This window comes from Triturus cristatus, chromosome 8, assembly GCF_964204655.1.
Source record: "Triturus cristatus chromosome 8, aTriCri1.1, whole genome shotgun sequence".
Lineage (NCBI taxonomy): Eukaryota > Metazoa > Chordata > Amphibia > Caudata > Salamandridae > Triturus > Triturus cristatus.
Window position 1 is genome coordinate 252,093,751 of NC_140591.1, and position 23,312 is coordinate 252,117,062.

At 47.0% G+C, this 23,312-nt stretch overlaps 1 protein-coding gene across 1 annotated transcript in view; it reads left to right on the top strand.

Annotated features, from left to right (window-relative positions):
• Positions 1 to 23,312, top strand: part of DYNC2H1 (dynein cytoplasmic 2 heavy chain 1) — a 1,714,832-nt gene that overhangs the window by 197,442 nt on the left and 1,494,078 nt on the right. The window contains exon 12 of the mRNA XM_085621461.1: positions 3,143 to 3,338. Coding sequence (XP_085477587.1) covers positions 3,143 to 3,338 — 196 coding nt within the window. The remainder of the gene's footprint in view (positions 1 to 3,142; positions 3,339 to 23,312) is intronic.

Consider the following 23,312-nt stretch of genomic DNA (forward strand, 5'->3'; position numbering starts at 1 on the left):
TTTTCGCATGTTTAATATATGGTAGACTGAAAATAACCAGGGAGGAGGAATTTAGTATCCAACCCCAGACTTGGCTTGATCACTTCTCAGACCTCTACTGTGTTCTAGCTGGAACAGATAACTCCACGGAGGATTTGGATGGAAAAAAACTTCCACTCTGCTGCTGATCCATGGTCTCCGATCTCCTTCACACTAGAAAAACTTTGGCAGTTATAGAATCTGTGATAGCTGGAAAAGCCCCTGGCATGTACAGGATCCCAGGGGACCTTTTTTGTTCTTGGACATATATTTAAATGATCTTTCCAGTGAAATCATAGCAGGTACAAATATTACTGAGACCAGGAGAGGGATTGAGATTATTCAGATTTTTTCAAAAGGAAGCAGAGACATTCCAGGGAACTTCAGGCCAATTAGTTTATTTGACAATAAACAAAAAATATTTAGTAGTGAATTACTGGCCAGCATACATGAGTGGATAGACGATTCACATGTCTTATTCCATTTATGGGTGGGGTTACGAACACACTGGCACCATTGATCAGCTTTTTTATTTAATTGCTGCGGAAAAGTGTTTTATTGAATCACAATCACTCATATGTAGCATTTGTGGGCCTAAGGCCAACCTTCCATTTGGTCCCATGTAACAAGCTCTAGGAGGTATTACGGAGTATGGGGTTGCCGGAGAATGTATTAGATCAAATTATAATTATGCTTGTGTCAAATGGGAGAGAAAGGATGAACTGACAGAGTGGATCGACATCAGGAGAAGGGTTCATCATGGCTGTGTGTGAGCCCCAAAATTGTTCATGCTATAAATAAAGAGATAATGAAGGGCTATATAATTGTGACAGTGATTCCTCTCAAACTGGCTTGGCAGAAATCCCTGCTCTTCTTTTTGCAGATGACACCCTACCTATCTCTAAAATTCCTATAGGCCTTCAAACATTGCAGATTCTCAATATTTTGTATTCAATGTGGATTGGAAAGTAATGCCGCGAAAACAAATTTATGACATTCCACCCACTTTTGCAGGTAAGTTAAAATTGGGAATCATCCCCTCATACGTTGTAAAGGAGTTTGATTACCTAGGGGTATGCTTAGCAAATACTTTGTCTGGAGCACCACAGATATTTGGAAGCCAATTGGCACTTAAGCACAGAGCCTCCTCACTCCCTAACCTGCGAAAATCTTCAATTTATCACCCGGTATCATTCACACTTGAAATATTTTGTGCTAAAGTGCTAGGGCCGGCTTGGTACGGGGTGGAGATTTGCGGCTATGGTAATTTAACCAACCTTGTTGGTGTAGAAAACAGATTCTTGATAGTACTTCTTAATTCACCTTAACCCAAAGTGGTCCACTGATCCTGTTGCATATGGAATTGGGACTTACAAATGTTGCTGAGATAGCAAATTTCAGGCACTTGTTTCACTGGGTCAGATTGTGGTCTAACAAATCTCTAGGCCCCTAGAAGAAAGTCTTTGCAAAACTGAGGGAAATGGATAAAGCATGCAAATTAGCATAGTTTGCTCAGATCAAGTCCTGGTTCCTTGAGCTTGATCTTCACAATGTATGGGATAACCCTGGGCCCATGTCTAAGAAAATTACTGCTACTTTCAAAACTAGATATTGGCTCTACATACAGGGAAGATGGTAATTAGATCCAAACCTTTGCTCCCTGACTCAGAGGATCCTTGATTTTGAAAATGTAACCGTGTTTGAGCAGTTCTTGGATCAGATAGAGCCAATTGAGACGAGATTGTTATTCATAAAACTTTCGAATTTTAATTTTACCTATTAACTGTCTTTGCAGTAAGTGGCGGGCATCCGTATATTACTTGAAAATTTGCCCCTCCTGCAGGGCCCTGTTTAAATTGACGCTTACCTATGTTTTTTTGCACAGGTTTTTTAAAGGATTTTTGGACTGGACAATAATGAGCTAACTTTCGTTGGCATGTCTAAATACCTATACTCTGTCTAACATTTGAAATTTAGGCTTAGCTCCTGAATATAGGCTATCTAAATAGTTTATCTGGCAAATAGCTTATCTGTGTTTTTACCTATTTTTTGTACAAATAAACATTCCTATACCAAACGGTTTCTGTATAATATACTCACACTTTGAGAATAGAAAAGAGGAAGGATGTAGGATAAAGCATTTTTTTCTGTTTTGTTGGGCCACTCATATACACATATTTCACCTATCCACCTACCATCAGTGAAACAATTACACAATATATTCTTATCATGGGAGGGGACTGGAAAGGGTAAGCGCCCTTGCATGGGAAGGTGTGTTGCCCCACCCTGCATGCATTTGCATGATTGGTACCGACGGCTCAGTGATTTGGTTATTTTCAGTTTTGAGGGGCAACTTTAAGTCCTGTTACTAGGTAGCTGAGCACCCACCAATTGGCAGTAGGAGAAAAGCTAGGGACTTGAAGTAGAAGTAAATGTGATCTTATTCTACTTTTACCCTCTTCAACATAAATATCTCGAAGGACAGCTTCAGTTTTTCAGTATGATCTGACCAAACTAGGCTAGCATGACTTGCATAAGGCACATTGGCAAGTTGTGTGGGAACTTCACATCTGTAATGCCACATTAGTATTGATAATGCTACACTAGAATTGCCAATGCCACTTGGTTCTAGAATGAGAAATGACTACAGTACTCTTAGTTTTGCACTCTGGAATGGGTAGTAACTGCAGGATTGGTGTTTGCATATTGATTCCCTTTGGTTTTCCTCCTTTCCGAAAACATATTTTGCCAGGTTTTTCTTGGTGATAAATGCTTGGGGAACAGAACACTTGGTGCTGTGTTCCCGCAAAACTTGTAATTACGATTCATGCTGAAGTCCCTCTTTCCACTTGAATCAGACTTACAAAAGACATCTTAATGATGACTGTATTTTACAAGGAATAGTAGGGCCTTGTACAAATGGGTGTATGCCTTAACAGAAGCAATACAGTATCATAGTTTTCGCCCTGACAGAGTAACTGTTTGAAAAAACCCACCTGTCAATCCAATTTTATTTTGGATCTCTTATGACACTAACATATCCCATTAAATTAAGCTAATGTTAGGATTGTGGTCCCACAATATTGCTAAAAGTTAATTTTTTTATATTTGTTTGTCATTTTAGCATACAAGCTAGTAGCAACGTCATGGAGTTGGACCATTCTGATGGAGCTTTGAAAATACATTACTCTGATCGCTTAGTTACTCTTCTGCGTGAGGTCCGTCAGCTTTCAGCTCTTGGATTTGTTATTCCTGCCAAAATACAACAGGCTACCAAAACTGCTCAAATGTTCTACAAGCAAGCAATTATCCTTAAACAGGTATGAAGGAACCATTCTAGTTCATATATCCTGCATTAATTGGAAATGCTTTATTACATTCAGATTCATGGTATATAATTGAGCTGTGCTTCATTTATTATTGATACTTAATGTAATATACCTCACTGTTGGCTATTATCCCACAGCAACCTAGATCTGCTGTCCATGAAAAAACCACCCGCATTACCCTTGGGAAGTTGGACTCTTAAGTATATTCATTTGTGCGCCATGAATCAGGCTAAGGCTGTTAGACCCCTGTTAGACCCCTGTCCATCTAGGTTTAAGGGATGGCCATTGTCTTCCAAACTAAAAATCAGCCACACATCCAAGTAATGATTAGTACTTCAACAGAGATGCTAATCAAGGGGTGTGTATTAAATGACACTAATCATGGGATCCTTTATTACCAAGACAACTCCTCGCCTTGGTCATGCTTAATAAAAACAGATTAAGCCACAGTTGACAACAGTTGTATGGCACAATACAACCTGATCGCAGAGGTATTTCTGTGACCAAGCAGGTCTACTCTGACTAGGTAACGAAGCTGTCACCTAGTCAAAGGTATTATAATTGTGCCAAAGATACAATGGATTGAGGCTAACAACTAGATTAATATTCCGGGTGAATTTGAAGGGAGGTTGAAAACTGTGACTTGCTGGGTCCTCCAAATGGGTCAAGAAAGAATGGTAGCCTTCCTAAGCTCTCAAGGACTTGACATTGAGAAGGTCTGAGGAATCCTCTTCCTGATAGCCTGAGGAAGGGCAACACCTTAAAGGAACCATGTGCTACAAACTTGCAATGAATAGTACATGTGAAAGTTGTTAGGTTCTGTGAGAAAGTGCCCTCTTTCCTCATGGTTGCTCCCACTTTTTGCTGAATTGCTGATGTAGTTTGACTGAGTGTGCCCTGGGCTCCTGCTAATCAGGTACCCAGGGCCTATGTTCTTTCCCTAAAACTGCATTGAAGCCTACACCCAATTGGCATCTCTGGCCACAGGTCAACCCCTGGTAAATGGTACCACGGGTACCCAGGGCACTGTGACCAGAGAAGGCTTCTAAGAGCTGCAGCACTTATTGCGCCACCCTTAGAGGTCTTGTACCATTACACTCACACACTGCCTTTGCAGGCTGAGTGTTTTGGTGCAGAACAAAGTGAAGAATCGACATGGCACACATCTCTGTGTTCCATGCCTACAACCCACTGCCCTGGCATAGGTCAGTCACCCCTCTAGCTGGGTGTACTATACCAGTGGTGAGGGTACTGGTGCATGAGCCCTGTACCCCTACAGTGCCTAAGTCCATTCTTAGACATTGTAAGTGCAGTGCTGCCATTAAGAGTATATGGTGCTGGGAGTTTGATGCCAGTATGGGATTTAAAGAAAAATGCACACAGAGGGCATCTTGACGATGCCCCCTGAAAACTAACCTACCTCTAGTGTCCAGGCTGAGTGGCTGCTTTCAGCTGCCACCCCCAGACATGTTTCTGGACCCCTGGGCCGAGAGCCTGCTACTCTCTGGGGCCTGAAACAATGCACATCCTGGCCAAGCCTCCTCCCCCAGGATGGACAGGTTTCATGAAGGGGAAGCTTCACAGACTTGCCGCCTTTGTGTGCTTCACCAGGCCACTTGCTGCGCTCAGCAACTGGCTCTTACCCCCCATTTTGGGCGGGAGAACCGGCGGGAAAAACAAGTGAGGAAGAGAGGTGTGCCCACCTCTGCCAACTCTAACCCTCAGGTGGGGAAGGCGAGGTGAAGCACAACTCTAGGTCCACGCCATCTTGAAGATGGGGGGACTCAGCCAACCAGGGACAGGCACATGCCCCCTCCCACTGGAGGGTGGCATCATAGGAGGTGTACCCACCCCAGGGAAGGGACCCATTGGTCCCTGCTTTTTACCTACCTGTAACGCCTCTAAATCTAGTATTTAGGGGCACCCCTGAACCTTGCTACCTCAAAGAAGAACCTGCAAGAAGAAGAAGAACAGAACAGCAGTGCAGCAGCAAACAAGAGGAAGACACCCACTGACTTGGCCCGAGCCCTACCGGCCTGTCTCCCCCTCAAACCTGCTCCTGCGAAATCCCGGTGTGTCCTGCAGCCAGAAACCTCAAAATCTCCAGAAGACGTGCCTGCCTTCAACTACAAAGACTCTGTCTCCTGTGAACACCGGATTTGTTCATCTGCAACCTCTGGCTCCGGCCGGACACAGCGGATCCGCCCCACTCTGCACCCACCGTCCACGTCCCCAGCTCGAGTGAGCAAACACCACGAGGAGGTCACCTCCGCGATCCCGACCCGAGATCCGGCGACCTCTGACCTGCTCCAAGCCTCCAGCCGACGCCTGCAGCATAAAACCAGAAGGTTCCCCCAACCGCGACCAGGAGCTGGTAAGAACATCCGACCCCAAAAGGCACCCCTGCACCCGACGCCTCACGGCCTTGTGTGCCCAAACCGACGGTGCCTAGCCAACCCCTAACTTCCCAACTTACCTCTCAAAGTGATGGTTGCACCCAGAAGACCTTTGTTCCTGAGCCTGCAGTGCCTTTGCAAACCGGAGGTTCCCCATTGAAACCAACAGGGAGCCTGACGTCAAAACAGCATCCTGCACTCGGCTGCCCTAGTGCTGCTGAGGGTGCTAATTTGTTTCCTCATTTGCCCTGATCTAAAGTCCAGGAGCTTTGCTCCCACAACCCAGTGGCCTGCTTGCCAGTAGCCACCAACCGGAGGCCCCCTATCCCCTTGGGATAACATTGGGCCCCAGCACTTTGCACCCGGCCACCCTAGTGCCGCTGAGGGTGTAACGAGAGTGCATCCTTGACCCTGGGGGAACCCTTGTTCTAACCCCAGAAGCTCAACTCCAAAGATCGATTACTTAACTGGTAACCGTTTACTTAATTTCTCTCCGAAAAATTAGTTTTAAGTGTGGAGTTGATTGGTATGGAAACCTAAAAAATAACAAATGTGCAAAACTGACTTTACTTACCTTTTCTCTAGGAAATGACCCAGTGTAATATCTAGGCATATCACACTGAGTAAAAAAAGTAATCTCAAAAGGAATTTCAAAAGTAACATAAAAGTAACTTACCTGTAATTCTTATTGCAAAATCGATACAAAGTATATGTACAGCATTCCACAGTATTGCATTACCAGTAATCCAAACTGTAACCATTTCAAAGTACATTTACAATTGCCTTTCAAACTGTATATTTACTGCAAAGTATTTATCAACTTACCTGTGTCAGGCTTGCTTGGTTCTAAGAAATAAAATAACTAAAAGAATATTTTTATACCAAAATAATTGGTCTGAAGTTCAGTCTTTGAGTGTGTGAATTAATTTGGTCACTGAGTGTGTGCAACAAATACTTAACACTGTCCTCTGATACTGCCTTACTGCTCGACCACAGTACCAAAAATAGAGAGTGGGGTGCTAACTAACTTTACCTTTGCCTACCTTTGGGAATCCACTGAACTCTGTGCACACTATACCTCACTTTGGTATAGTATATACAGAGCCAGCTTCCTACAGGTGCCTCCTTACGAGGGTGCCCATTAGGAAGGAAAAAATACCAATAGGGGTACAAAAAACCTTCTTGGCAACTTAGTACCTCTTGATTGAAGATACAGATTAGGGCTAAATTTAATAACAAGGCACCAAACTCTTCCTGGCATCAGGGAATGAGTCAAATAAGGTTATCCAGAAGTAAATACAGTAGAAGTTCCAACTGCTATGGAAAGAAATCAGGGACAAAAATAGTAGCCAGGGAGTGAAGAATACAACAGGAAACAAGAGACAAATGTGTTGTGATGCATGCATCACTTGGAAATAAATTCTTAGAAATGATTCATACAGGAACTGATGTAATAGAAAATGTATGTACGTCATCTTGGGGTGGTAACCTCTGATAGCATTCTTTGGACAGACCACCATCTTGGAAAGGGCAGTTTATAAGGGTTGTCAACACTCCTTTCCTGAATCTCATCTCCACGGTTTGATACACAGAGATTCCCAGTTTGACTTCTTTTTTCGAGCCCCGTCTTTCACTTTCTGCACGCTGCCCTTCATGCCTGATGCTCAACGTGACTTTCAGAATACACCTCTGGGTGGCTGTAAGTACAGAAGCGACAGTGTGATCTAGGCACTAAGGACGTTTATCCATGCGCTGAGCACAGCAACCAGCAGCATGCTGCCTAGAAGTACGAGGGATGCTGTGTCTTCTCTAGTTTGTGTATGTTCTCTGATAAGCTCTCACCACACAAGTAACTGCACGCGCCCCTCTGATGCTCTGGGCTTATTGGGGTGCCTTTAAAAAAGTCTACGAACTAAAAAAGGAACATGAATTGAAGAAAATCTTTCTAAGCATGCTGAATAGAAGGATGATCTTTCCATCGCACCAGACATTGAAGAGAGCCTTGAAACCTCTGACAATTACATATTTTTTGATCCTTGGATTTCGGGTGCCCAAATACCATCACTGACGGAAGTCAGATTCAGGCCAATAATATTTATCAGCAAGATAAGGTGTCAGCTTGAATAAATGAAAGACATAATGAGCATCTCACATGTGAGGCAACTTCAAACTTAACGCCACAGGACTCACCTGGGCCCAGATGTACGAACCTTTTTTGCGGCCGCGAACGGGAGAACCTCCAGTTTGCGGACGCAAAAGAAGGTAATAGCATGTACAAATGCTATTTTGCGAGTCCCTGACTCGCAAAATAGCATTTGCGACTCTCGCTATTAGGAAGGGGCATTTGCAGTTGCAAAACACTTGCAGTTTACCACCTACTTCAAGTAGGTGGTAAACCACTCGCAAAGGGGAAGGGGTCCGCAGGGGACCCTTCCCCTTTGTGAGTATGTTGGAAACAATTTTTTAAGAGCAGGCAGTGGTCCCACAGACCACTGCCTGCGCTTAAGAAAATGAAACTGAAAAGTTAAATTTTTCTTTTTTAAATGCTTCCCGTTTTCCTTTAAGCTGCTTTATTAAAAAGCACTCCCAGACATGGTGGTCTGCTGAGCCCAGCCGGCCACCATCCCTGGGAGGGCTGTCATTCCCAATGGGCTCGCAAATTGCGAGAGGCTCATTAATATTAATGAGCCTCGCAATTTGCCCTTCTGCTCTTGCTGCATGTGTGGGAACAGTGAGCGAATGCCTTCGGGCTTTAAAACTTGTTCGTCGTGTAGCCGCCTCATGTCGGCGACGGATTCTCACCCCATCTGTATGTGGTGTTTGGGGGAGCACCACGACTCCACTGATTGTGAGGCGTGTTGGCAGATGAAGCCGAAGTCCCGGCGGGAGCGCCGGATGAAACGTCTTTCAGCTCGGGTGTCCAGGTCGGCGTCGACACCCCGCCCATCCCCTGATGAAGGTTCTCGGACCCGCGGCTTTCCTCGGCGACTCCGGTCTTCTCCCAGGTCGCAACTGCGCCGCTCTCCTCTTGGTAAGTGTCGCAGTTTGTCCCCGAGGGTCGGGTTCCGGCCTGAAGGGGGCATGGGCTCTCCGCAGGTGGTGCGGCCCCGCTGGTCGTCCCCTTATCCGCCGTTTCCCGTCGTGGGGGCGACCAGAGCCCAGATGGAGACATAAGTGGCGGCTTTGCAGGCCTCGCTGGCTTCTCCTCCTCCTCCTTCCCCTCCTGGGACGTCGGCGGATCCCTTGTAGTGTGTGGGGCCCTCCGCTGCATCGCCGGCGGCTCTGACCCCGGCGACGACTGGTTCGGTTCCAGGCTCAGAGGATGTGGTGCCGTCGGGGTGCGGCACTTCGGGGGTCCCTCCTTCGGACCACGGCGCCTCTGCTTCGCCGCACACTCCCACGGGAGTCCCTGTGGTGTCGCTGGAGGTCTCCGGGGCTCGGGTCGCACCCCCGAGCTCCTCTCGGTCCTCGGGACAGGCGGCGGCCTTGTCCGGGGCCGAGGTGACGCCGCATTGGTGCCGGCGGCTGCTGGCCCTGGCGGTTGCTGGCTCTGGCGGCGCCGCAGGGGTCCGCGGAGGGCCCTTCTCGCCCGAGCCCCTCTCGGGAACGGCGGCAGCCTTGTCCGGGGCCCAGGTGACGCCGCTACAGCGCCGGCAGCTGCTGGCCCTGGCGGTGCCACAGGGGTCGGCGGATGGCCCGTCTCGACCTGTCACAAGTCGCGGCTGGCGGGGGTCTCCTCGTCCCTCTCCGAGCCGTTCTCGTCCCTCCGTGCAACTGGCTGCCTCGTCGGAGGTCGGGTCGGCGCCGTTCCGGTGCCGCCCCTTTGCCACCCCGGCTCCGGTTTAGCTCCGGTCTCCTGCGCCGGGTGCTGTGTCGGAGGCCGCCCCGGTGTCTCCTCTGGTGCCGGTCTTTGGCGGTGTCCTGCCTCAGGTTGCGGACTCTTCGGCGCTGGGCTGACATCGCGTCGTTAATTTGTCTTCGGTCGCCTCCTCTTCTCCAGAGGTTCGGCGGTTGCTGGTGTCATCCTCGCCGGAGACGGGCCGCCGTGTCGTGGCATTTTCCCCGACGTCATCTAAAGGCGGCTCCTCGCCGTCCCCTCGACCGCGGTCTTCGCCGGAGGAGCCGCAAGTCCCCCACTCTTCAGTCCCCCTTCCTTCCTTTCAGCCTTGGCCCTTCCTTCCTCCAGTTGGCTTGGGGGATGGCCGCCTTACCTTGCAGCCGTCGCCTCACGAGGAGCTGCTTTCAACTCCACGGGGCCCTACGGAGGTGGGTGCGGCTTTCGCTCGAGCTGTTTCCACGGCGGTGGGAATTTGGCGGATGGGTGATCCTGCTACCCATTTCCCCACAGATCATCTTCTGGAGGTTCTCTGGTGGTAGGGAACTGTTGCTTCCCTTCGAGGGTTCACTCCACTCTTCTCTCTTCGGGACTTGGGGCCGTCCCACCGCCACGGGGGACCCGGTGCCCCAGCACCTTCTGCACCTCCACCATCTGGCACCATGTGATCTGGTGTGCCTTTCTCTTCACCCTTCGACTAGTGGCCCCCTTTTGCAGTCTGCCTTTCCTGCTTTGCCGCTGCTGTTGTCTCCCCCGTCACGGGAGGCCCGTTGGCTGGACTCCTGGGGGCGCAATATGTTTGCCTCAACCAGTGCAGCTCTGCGGGTTCTTAACACGCTGTGTGTTTTGACTAGGGCCACTTCTTGCTTGTGGGACTTGGTGGAGTCCCTTATGTCTGCCGCTTCTCCGGAGAGTGCCTGTGTTGATTTGAGGCACCATGTCTTGGATGGTTGGGAGCTGTCGGCGTTTATCCTTTGCTCCGCTCTGGACATCTCGGAGGTGCTGGGTCGTGCCATGGCTTCTTTGGTGGCCCTTCGTCACCATGCCTGGCTCCGGGACAGTGTGTTCCCGGAGAATGTTCGAGAATGGCTGGTGGACCTTCCCTTCGATGGTGCTCTTTTGTTCCATGCCCCTGCGGACTCAGCCATCCAGAGGTTCTTGGCCGGGCTTCGTCCTCCTCCTCCTCCTCCCCCCCCTCCTTCTTCTCCTCCTCAGTGACCTGCGTGTTGCTCTGGTTCTTGGAGCTCTTCTTCTGTTGGGGCTGGTCGCCCTGGTTGTCTGGCTGAGGTTGTGGTTCTGTTGGCTGCTGGCCAGCCCTTTTTGACTGTGTGTTTTTCTTTTGGGTTTTTCCCACCATGCTGGGCCTGAGATTGGGCCTTCTGCGTTTTCCCCCCATGGCTGCTTGATTGGCCTCCTGCGGGGTTTTTTGCCGCAGATCTCTTTTTTGTTGTCCTCTGCTGCGGAAGTTTCTTCCTAAGAGGTTCCCAGGTCATGGGATATGACATGCCCCATGTAGGGCAGGGTTGGCTGTTAAATAGCCCTGGTATGTGCTGGGGAGTTGTGGTCGCCTGCGGGCTTCTGCTCTTCGTGGGGTTATAGTATGTTGCGGATGCAACCTTCTTCTTCGCCTTTTTGCTTTGAGTGTTCATTCTATGGTGTCCCTGGCGGCTGGCGGAGCTTGCCAGTGCCGCCCTCTTCTTCTTTCTGCACCGTTGTGCCTTCTTGGGGCTTTAGTGGGACTGTCATCCTGTCTTCTCCGCTGCTTCCAGTGGGTCTTCCACTCGGTTCTGCCTCTTCTCCCTGTGGGGGTAATGGTCCCTGACTTCTGGACCCTCTTGCGGGCACTGTTTGTCCCTGCGGGGCGTTGGACTCTTCCTGGGTGACCTTGAGTTCCCCTACTAGGCTTCCGCCTGCTTCTTGCTGCCGGCGCCATCCTGTCTGGGATTGCCTTTGATCTGTCTATTCTCCTTGGAGGCCTCTTCTCCTTGGAGTCTCTAGGTTGCTCTTCTCCTTCGGTGCTCCTTTGCTTGCCTTGGCCTTGGGCGGAGGTTTTGTTGCCACACGTGGGCGTGGGGTGTTTGGCCTCTTTGCACCTTGCCTTGTTTCCTCTGCTCAGTGAGGACAGGCTAAAAGTTTTCCGGATCCAGTCTCACGCCTGGGGATAATTCTACGTGCAGGAATCTGCGGCTAGAATCGTCTCTACCAGATACATCGTTACCGAAGGTAAGTAACTCGTACTTATGGTCTTGAAGACATCTCATCAAGAGATGAATCTCTCCTGAGCAATATGGACTAACCTAGAATTGTTATGAATTTACAATGGTTTGAACTAATGTTAAAACAAATAGGAGAAGCACTCTTTGTCACGTGTTCAACCTCCACTTTAATTCACTTTCTAAATTACTTAGGAGTCACTATCAATATGAAAATGAGAAACGTGTTTCCTTTAATGGAAATGTGTTACAATTGACTTAAAAGTGTCCGTCTTCAGAAAAGTCAGAATCTCATGGGGAGGCAAATATCTTCTCATCTGGGCTTCAGGATATCTTGCATCTTGATAGTCCCGAATGCCAGGCACCTCTTGACATCTTTCCAGCAGAGCTTGGAGGATCAGTGGGATCAAACTTAGGGAAACTGGGAGCACAGTCTCCCATCTTTCATTGGAAGCAGATCACTCTCGTCCATGGCGGCACAACTGATACAAAGAGTGCCGCCTCAAGCTGTCTGGACAGATGAGCTCCTTTTAGAGTGGAGAAACTATCTAGACAATTTAAACTTTCAAGAAACATGGGCTGAGAAATTAAAGCCACATCATATCAGTATATTGGCGCTCATGACAGTCCACCTAGTCCTGACCTGAAGGTTTTCCTTCCATTTCTAACAATGGGCAGGATTCAGATAAAAACAGACATTGTTATGACCATGTACTCAAGCAGGGGACTCTTGAGATTTGCTCAAGCAACCTGGAAATAGCTCATATCCAGCTTATTGTCAGTAACTGCAATTTGTCTGCCAGGAGTCAAAAACAGCTAAGCAGATGTACTCTGCAGAATCATCATGGAGAATCCTGAGTGGGTTCTGGACACCGCAGTGCAGAAGGTATTTTTGAAGTATCTGGTTATAGCATAAACAAAACAATACGTAGAAACTATATTTCCAGATTTCCCAGGGCTAAAATCTAAAGAGAATGCCCCTTGGAACTGGCTACACTTACATAACACTAGCTATGGCAAAACCTCCACCCCAATGACCACCTTCCCACACTCTCAGTACCCTCTTCTGGGAGCATGCATCTGACATTCTCCTGGGCTACCTGAAAGAAACAGATACATCACTTAAATTATTTCAGACTTCAGTGTCACCCTTTTACATTACAGTGCTGCTTTGCAGAATGACTTGATATTGGTTCCAAAAACTGGGACAGACATTTACAATTCAGAAAAGCACCGAACACTGGGACAGTCCTCTGAAAACTGGGACTATCCAGGGACATCCGCGCTGTATGGTTACTCTAAGAATGATCCTTAAAGCTCAGGATTGGCCAAGACAAAGGTGGCAGACAGAACTTCTTCACCTATCTAAGTGCGCCTTCGCTCCCCTGCAATGTAACTCGCCTGGTGCGGTTACCTCCAACAGGGGAGTCAACTAGAAAGCGGAATTGTACGTTGTGTCTTCCGACACCCTTACCGCACTGGGAGCGGCGAAAAACGAAGCGTCCTGCTTCTTCTGTTGCTGAGCTGAAATAATCGGCAACGCGGTCCGGAGCGCAGGATCTTTATTTCCTGCTTCCGGAACCGCCTTTCCTACGTGCTGCGTAGCACGCAGGGCATGTTTCTGGTGTCCCGCGCCTCGTCTGTTTTGCCGCAGCAGCGAGCGCGATTGCCGGGACCCAGATCATGACAGTACATCCCCTTCAACGGGAGCGCACGCTACTATCAGGTTTCTCAGGATGTTGGCGATGAAACCGGGATACCAACTTGGGCGCATGCACCGCCTCCTTCGGTTCCCAAGAGTTTTCTTCAGGGCCGTACCCCTTCCAAGCTACTAAATACCATATCTTCCCCCTCACTCTCTTGGCGTCTAAGATGTTCTGTATCACATATTCGAGATCACCCTGTACTAACACGGGAGCTGGACGTTTCTGTGTCTTACCCTGAGCTGGTTTTAGAAGGGATACATGAAACACTGGGTGTATTCGTAGATGGGAGGGGTGCTTCAGCTTAACTGCCACTGGATTGATGTGTTTCACCACATGATAGGGGCCTATATATCTTGGGCTAAACACGCTGTGTTTCTTAAATCTAATATGTTTTGTGGACAACCAGACTCTATCTCCTCTCAAATACGTAGGAGCGGGTCTACGCCGTTTATCGGCCTGTACCTTGTATCTTTCTTTGGCTTTCGTCAAATTGTCATGTAGTGATAGAAGCTTTCTGCGCATCTGCTGCAGCCTTGTGTGTATCTCTGGTAGGCGAGTATAAGAATTGGAAGAACCAATGGGTTGAATCTGGGATGAAACCCATAATTGCTATAAAATGGAGAGTATAAAGTGGAAGAATGACGGGCACTATTATATGCAACCTCGGCCGCCCATAACCAGTCCACCCATTCTTCAGTATTTGTTTCAACATAACACCGAAGGAACTGTTTTAGCGTCTGGTTGAGTCTTTCTGTTTGGCCGTCCGTTTGTGGGTGGAAGCTAGTAGAAAGAGATGTTGTCATTTGAAGCTCCGCACACCACGTTTTCCAGAAGCTTGCGGTAAACTGGGCCCCTCTGTCGGAGACCACATCTTTGGGAAGGCCGTGGAGTCGTATTATGTGGACTAACAAGAGTTTTGCCAGTTGGTTGGCGGTTGGTGCTTGTTTCCATGCGATGAAATGTCCCATTTTGGTCAAATAGTCTACTACTACTATGATAGCGGTGTTTCCTTTATCCCTTGGCAACCCTACTATAAAATCCACCGTAATCCGTTCCCAGGGTATGGTGGGTGTGGGCATGAGCTGCAGTAGACCTTGTGCCTGTCGGTGATCCGTCTTAGCTTGGGAACATTTGATGCACTCACGTACCCACGTTAACACGTCCAGGTGGATGGTTGGCCACCAGAACTGACGCATTATCTTCTCCAGGGTTTTTGTGCCTCCTAGATGTCCAGCGCACGGTAGGTCGTGACACCAGGTGAATACAGTTCTGCGTAGCTTGAGTGTAGGGAGCAGCAATTGTTGTCCCTTCATGGGGAGTCCTTGCCGTACCCACCATTCCGGATGTGACTTGAGCCAGCGTCGCCAGGCGAATGTTTGAATCCCAAGTCGCACTTCCCTCAGGAACCCTTCGGTTTGTATGGAACAAACCACTTTGACGGGTTCAATGATGAAATCCTTGTTCATTCTGTTTTCAGGTGGAGCGACTTCTTGTCTTGTTAAGGCGTCTGCCTTTCTGTTCTGGCTTCCTGGCCGGTAGGTAACTATGAAATGGTATTCGGCGAAGAAGAGCATCCATCGAAGCTGCCGCGGAGTGAGATGACGCGCAGCCTTCATGAACTGAAGATTCCGATGGTCGGAGTACACCGTGACCTGATGGACCGCTGCCATTAGCCAGTGTCTCCATTCCATGAAGGCGTCATTTATGGCTAACAGCTCCTTCTCTGCTATTGTGTAGTTTCTTTCCGCTGTATTGAGTTTCCGAGACATAAAGGCGATAGGATGTAAATAACCCGAGGTTTCCTGTCGTTGCGAGAGCACTGCTCCTATCGCCACTTCGGAGGCATCTGCTTCCACTATGAACGGTAGAGCTAGATTGGCGTGGGTTAGAACAGGGGCTGTTACAAAAGCGTTTTTTAGCCGGTCGAAGGCCTTCTGAGTATCTTCGGTCCATAAGAACGGAATCTTTTTCCTCGTTAACCTAGTCAAAGGAGCAACTATCTCAGAGAATTGCCGGGTAAACCGGCGATAGAAATTCGCGAAACCCAGAAGGCTCTGGATTTCCTTGCTGTTGTGAGGACAAGGCCATTCAAGGATGGCCTTTACCTTTCGTTCCGCCATGACTTGGCCAGAATGGGTAGGCATAACCCCAAGGAATTACACTGTTGTAACATGGAATTCGCACTTCGTTATTTTGCAGAATAACCGATGTTTCCTTAACCCCTTCGCCGCGGCAGGAATTCCGCCGCGGCGCTGGGGGTGTTTGGGGGCAGTTGCGGTGCCGCCGTGCTCATGACGGAACCACTCTGTCATGAGTCACGGGTGAGCTGTGCTCATGACGGAGTGGTTCCGTCACGACTCCGCCCACTGCGCTAATCGCCCGCACAGGCGGGGAATTAGCGCCGCGTGGGCGGAGCAGCCGCCAACGGCCGCAGCATGACGGAACCACTCCGTCATGAGCACAGCGCACCCGTGGCTCATGACGGAGTGGTTCCGTCATGAGCACGGAACGGGTTAAGGCTTGTAAAACCAGGCGTACATGTTCCACATGTTCTTCTTCATTGGCTGAGAATATCAAAATGTCGTCTATATAGACCACTACGAAGAGGTCCAGGTATTGTCTCAGGACCTCATTGAGAAAAAACTGAAACGCCGCTGGGGCGTTATACAGCCCGAAGGGCATCACCAGGTATTCATAGAGCCCGTACCTTGTTTTGAACGCCGTCCATTCGTCCCCTTCTTTTATTCGGACCAAGTGGTAGGCACCCCTCAAGTCCAGTTTAGTATAGATGCCTGCGGCACGAACTTGCTCCAAAAGTACGGGAATCAGGGGAAGCGGATAGCGGTTTTTGATTGTAATCGCGTTCAACGCCCTGTAGTCGATGCAGCACCTTAAATCCCCGTTGGCCTTTGGTATAAAAAAAAGAGGAGAGGCTGCTGGCGATCGAGAGCGGCGTATAAAACCCAGCTCTAGGTATTTATCCAAATACTCACGCAGGTAGGTTGTTTGAGGGACCGTAAGAGCGTATATCCTCCCACAAGGCACTACCGATCCTGGGACCAGGTCTATGCGGCAGTCGTATTCTCTGTGGGGGGTCAATTGTTCTGCTGTTGTATCGCAAAACACATCGGTGTATGATCCGTAGCACAGAGGCAGTTCCACGTCTTTCTCAACCGCCGTGGCTATGTGTTGAATGGTGGCTAGGACTTTCGAAGGTCTTGACAGCGTAGAGGTACAATGGCTTCTACAATATCCAGAATCGAAGCTCAACGTATTGTGAGACCACCTAACCGTTGGGTCATGCTTCTGGAACCATGGCAAGCCTAGAATAACTATCGTACTGAGGGGCGTGTATGATGCAGAACGATAGTTCCTCACGGTGGTTTTCCTCGTACCAAAGTTCACATTCCTGAGTGTGGTGTGTAATGGGCCCGGTTTCCAACTCCTGACCGTCTACTGCATACACTTTCTCCGGAGTAGATCTGGGTATAAGTTTTACGCCCAGTTGTTGTTCCTTTTCTTTGTCCATGAAGCATCCGGTGGCTCCTGAATCCACCATTGCCTGTATGTGTTGGTTCTCATCTTGTATCTTTAATATCAGATCGATAAAAAAATGGTTCTTCTTTGCGAACCCATAAGCATCCACGGAAGGGATGGCACATTCGCTTGAGGATTCCCCTTCCTTCTTCCTCAAGCCCTGCAGTTTCCCTCCTCTTTTTCGGTGGTGAGGGCAGCTGTTTGTCCGACCCTTCCCCTACCAAACTTAGGTTTCACAGGACATTCCCGAAGGAAATGCCCCTTTTTCCCACAATAGAGACACAACCCTTGTTTACGGCGATGATCTCTTTCCCTTAGTGTTAAGGAAGCTCGTACCGCTCGTATTTCCATCGGTTCGGGTTGAGCCGTTATCTTGTCCGAAAAGGAGGTTCGATCGCCATGTGTGATGCCTTTCTCCTTCTTTTTATTTTCTCCCCGACGCTCTCTTAGTCGATGATCCAGCCGGAGTGCGAGGTCAATAAGGGCGGTGCAGGTACGGGGCTGAGGATCGATTTGTGCTACTACGTCCTTTAGTTCTTCTGAGAGCCCTCGATAGAATACTGCCGATTGCTTTGATTCAGGCCAATCGGTTTCAGCGACTAATCTCCGGAAGCTATTCAAATAGCTTCCGGATGATCCTTGGCGAAGATCCAGCAGATCCCTATCTGCTGAGAACGTGTCGGCTCTTCGATCGAACGTCTTTTCGAAGCTGTCACGGAACTCGTCCCAATCATATAGCTTCGGGTCGTCTCTTCGCACTAAAGAGACTGCCCACTGTGTGGCCTCTCCGCCCAGGTACGAGATTAAAAATGCCACTCTTGCTTGATTTGTATTAAACATTTTTGGTTTGCAATTGAAGTGAAGGAGAACTTGAGTAAGGAATACCTGCACTTTCTTAATGTCCCCATAGAATCTTTCTGGGGGTGCTAGCGGGATTTGTGTGGGCATCTCTACCACTACGGAATGGGGTTGTGGAGAACTTCCTATATCGAAGGTTTTTTTTTTAAGTCTATCCTCTCGTGAATGAAGAGACGCTGTCTCTTGACGTGACGCTGCTAGTTCAGCTTGCACTAGTGACAAGGCCGCGACTACATCCTCTAGGGTGGCCATGCCTAACTCAACACAACAAGGAGGAGACCGATTAGTGGGCCGATTATTCTGTCGTGCTCGCTGGTTCTGTATCCCCGGGGTTGTGTTGATGCTCAATGGGGGCCCACCTCTGAATCGACCCAAGTCTGGATTATGTAACCATACGCAGACTTTTGGGGCAATTGAGCGGGGGAAGGAAAGGGTGGGGACTGCGGGGAGGGAGTCCTGTTAGAAGACAAGAAAACACCATGAGAATTAAACCGTAACCTTATCTTCCCTTACTCTATTCTCTTTGCCCCCTCCACCTCCCTTTCCTACCTGTAAAGAAAAAAGAACGTGATTTCTTCACACTTCTGCGGAGCGGAGAGGTAAACTACTACCAGAGCTGGGCTCCGATGAATAGCCCTTGATTTGTCTTTTGAGGCTTGTTCTCCTTTCCTCCTGTGTAAATACTAAGAAAGAAACACCACACCACCAACAACAAAAGAATGCAAAGCAGACTGGGTAGACTGACACAAGAACATATAATGGCTCCCTGCAGGATATATGGCTGCGGAGAAGGACGTTGTGCTATAGGGTTATCCCTCTGATAATGCACACCTCAATTCCTACAATGTCACGTTGTGCCATTCCATCCAGACACTCAGCTATAGTACCAATGCTACACGTCAACGAACACCCATACCACGTGTTGCCCCGAAAGTGGTCGTGGTATAATGCCTCCGTGTATCACACACAATGCTTATAATACAGTCTTGTGATGCTGAGTTAAATCTCACTCGCGCATACACACACTTATTTTGTTAAAGGAAAATCTTAAGGGCTTTAGTTCTACCCCGCTTGAAACCGTGTCAGGTTTCTCCAAAGGAGTAAAGAGCAGCCCAAGCGCCTCTGCGTGCCCCTGTTAGGTAAAAATCACGGGCGCTGTTCTCACCCCGCATGAAACCGAGTCAGGTTTCTCCAGCGGAGTGACGAGCAGCCCAAGCACCACTAAGTGCGCCTTCGCTCCCCTGCAATGTAACTCGCCTGGTGCGGTTACCTCCAACAGGGGAGTCAACTAGAAACCGGAATTGTACGTTGTGTCTTCCGATACCCTTACCGCACTGGGAGCGGCGAAAAACGAAGCTTCCTGCTTCTTCTGTGGCTAAGCTGAAATAATCGGCAACGCGGTCCGGAGCGCAGGATCTTTATTTCCTGCTTCCGGAATCGCCTTTCCTACATGCTGCGTAGCACGCAGGGCATGATGGGGGCTGTAGTTTCTGGTGTCCCGCGCCTCGCCTGTTTTGCCGCAGCAGCGAGCGCGATTGCCGGGACCCAGATCATGACAATTGCGGCGGCAAGGGGCTCAATAAAAAACGCAAATAAAACTGGGGATAAAGGGCAGCCCTGTCTCGTGCCGCGCTTAACTAAAACTGTACCGACCATTACCGTATTTATGATAATATTTGCTTTGGCCGTAGTATAAAGATTTCGAATTAAATTTACGATTTTATCGGGAATACCAAAGTGCTCCAAAATAATAAAAAGTGTCTCCCATACCACCAAAGCAAAAGCTTTTTCTGCGTCCAATAACAAAATCAATGCTGGGATCCCTCGTGTCTCAAAATAATCTAAAGCTTCAATTAAGTAATGCGTGTTCGTGAACAGTTGCCTTCTGAAATAAAACCGTTCTGATCTGAATGGATCAACTCTGTTGATATTCGATTCATACGCATTGATATTAATTTTCTAACAATTTTATAATCTATATTTAGTAAGGTAATAGGTCGGTACAAGTTCGGATCTTTAGCTTCTTTCCACTTCTTCAACAAACTCACCACAGTTCCTTCCCGGAAAGAGTCCGGGATCGGGCCTCCTTCCAGCATCGAATTCAATAATTGCAAAAAATGTTAGAGAAAGCACAGAATTTTTTTTTTTTAAATTCAGCAGACAATCCGTCTGGGCCACAAGCCTTACCATTTGGGAGATCTTTAACTACCAATTCTATTTCTTCCAAAGAAAATGGGCACAGCAATGTTGATTGATCAGTTTGGGAGAGATAAGGCAATGCACAATTTTCTAAGAAATCTGATAACTTTTCCTGATCAATATTGTGTTGCTGACTGTAGATATTATTATAATGAGAAAGCATTATCTTTCCTATCCCGACCAAATCTGCTGTGTCTATTTGGGTCACTGGGCATTTTAATCCTCTAATCAAATTAGCCGCAGCTTGTTCTCTCACCTGCCAGGCTAAAAACTTCCCAGTAAAATGACTCTCTTCGTATATTTTTTGAGATTGTCTATAAAAAATCTCCTCACTTTGGGCATAGTAATACGCGCTAAATGCCCTTTTGGCTTCATCTAATTGATGTGAAATCGTACTGGAGGGGTTCAACTGCCTTAATTCATTTAAAACTTGTATTCTTTGTTCCAAAGCATCTTTTTACATTTGGCTGCTTTAAATACTGCTGCATCTTTACCTATAATTATTCCGCGAACGAAGGCGTTCATGGCATCCCAAATGATATTGATCGGGCCGTTTCAACATTACAGGATACAAAATCACTAATCTCTGATTTCAAAGATGTTACCCATGTTTCGTCATTCAAGTATGTTTTGTTGTATACCCAACGCTTAGGAGTCTTTAGGTTTTGTACTAAAGCGAACCTAATGACTAACATTGCATGGTCTGAGAACCCATTATGAATGTGCCTCTGATGCAGCATATTAAGCTGTCTTTAGACAAGAAAGAAATCGATCCGAGATGAAGACTTAAATCTCCCTGACCAGCATGTGTATTCTTTTCTTAACGGGTAACGTGTGCGCCATGGGTCACAAAGGTTTAAAGTTTTTTTATAATTAAGAATGACTTTCAATGATTTAGGTTTAAATTGCTTCCTTGACTGCGTGGTTAAATCCAATTTTATGTTCATGAGCAGATTAAAATCTCCTCCAATAATAATGTCTCCTACCACCATCAATAAAGATTGAAACAAATCTTCATAAGCTGAAGAACTATCATCTACTGGGGCATAAAAGCTAACAAACGTGATAGGTCTTAGTCTATTTGTAACTTTACAAGTGACCCAGCACCAACGCCCTGAGCCATCCTCATCTGTGTGTACAATCTCAGCATAAATATTCTGATTTAGAAATATCGCAACCCCTCGCTCAGCTTCAGAAAACGAGGAGAAACCACGATATGAGGCCCATGTTTTATTTTTTCTCTTTCTTTTTTTTTTTTTTTTTTATTCATCATTGCGAAAGAAGATCAATTCATACATTTCATTAGGCAAATTCCATTTGGCCAGTTATACAACAAAAACAGCAGAAAGAGCGGAGTGGCACATGCAAAGATAAACAGGATTAAAACATAATCGAATCTCTATATAGTAACTTTTATCCAGATTTGCCATTGTGGACACCTACACACAGTTAAAAAAAAAAAAAAAAAAAAAAAAAGGGATTATTTCAGTCGTTTTCAAGACTATTTTTCCAATCGGAAATTGGAGTCCATATCCGTTTCCCCATCTGCTGTGTCTTCCATCCTTTTTTGTCATACAATGCTTTTTCTAATACATATATCGCTAATAATCGTGCCATCCATTGTTGGAATGTTGGCGGGTTAGGGTCTTTCCACATCGCTGCCACACATAGTCTACATAGGATCATGGCTATATAAATGAACTCATGATGAGATGATTTTATATCATCCCTAGTTACTCCCAGGATCATAACTTCATTGGTTATACTTATTTTAATCCCGAGAGCATGATTCAAGAATTGCTCTATTGTGTTCTTAAATAGATCCAAGGCGGGACAAGCGGAAAACATGTGAATGGTATCCGCCTGTGCAGCTCGGCATCTGGGATAAACCACTCCCGTTGTTCACCCCCACTGAGCAATTCTATATGGTGTATAATATAGCTCATACAAGGTCTTATATTGCTGAATTTGCAGAGTAGCAGCTCTTAGCACTGAGTTTGATAGTTTAATTGCTTTTTCAACCTCATTGCCAGTTAAGTTCAACTTGTTATTCCATTTATCAATCACTTTTCGACAATCATCCTCCTTATATCTAGTCAATTCTCCATAAACCTGTGAGATTGAGCAGCCTTTATTATCCCTAAGGACTTCGATAATTTCTACCCTTTTATAATTAGTGTCTCCTCCCTGTTTCTTTGACAGGACCGATCTTATTTGTAAATATTTAAAAAAATCCCTGCGATCTAAATTATATAACTGGCATGCTTGTTCAAATGTTATAAGTCCCGTTCTTCCCACCAAGTCTCCTATTGTTTTTATCCCCTTCATATCCCAACGCTTCATAACCGGGTCATGGAATACCATTGGTAACAACTCATTATTAAATAGCGGAGTATAATAATTTGTCCTCCCAATTTGTGTTCTCTTCCTTACGATTGACCATATTGCCATTGCTGCGCCCACAGTCTTGAACTTGACTTTCTTATAATAACTGTCTTCGTTGAATGTAAGGAGCCATTTATTAGAATCCTTAATCAATAGCTCATATATATCAGGGATGCTCTCCCCCACTCTCCATCGATCCTCTGTGTTTCCACCCACTAGCCCCTTAATGTATTGTAGGACGGTTGCCCAATAGTATGCCCTGTAGTCCGGTGCCGCTAGACCCCCTCGCTCTCTTGATAATGACAAAAATTTCAGTGCTCGCCATGTTTTACCTTTAGACCATATAAAATGATTTGTAAATCCCTCTATTTCGCTAAGCCAGTTATTGTTGAATTTCAGCGGAATCGTGCGGAACAAATATAATATTTTAGGCAAGAAGATCATTTTTATTAAATTACATCGACCTATTATTGTTAAATATAGATTATTTAACCTATCTAGATCCCGCGTAGCCTTTTTGATTACCGGTCCCAAGTTCATTTCCACTATCTTTGAGAGGTCAGCGGTTATTATTATCCCTAAATAGATTGCTGAGTCTGTTATTCTTTTATCTACCAACCTTACCTTTTTATTAACTACTATTTGAGTTTTACTCTCATTTAGTTTATACCCTGAGAGCGCCCCATAGGCTGTTGCTTCTCGTTCTATCTCTAGTAGAGCTGTCGCCGGATCCGCAGATATTACAGCTAAGTTGTCAGCGTACCCTAAGATTTTCGTTTCGTGTCCGTTCAGGACAACCGGCATAATATTTCTATTTGACTCTATCTTTCTTATAA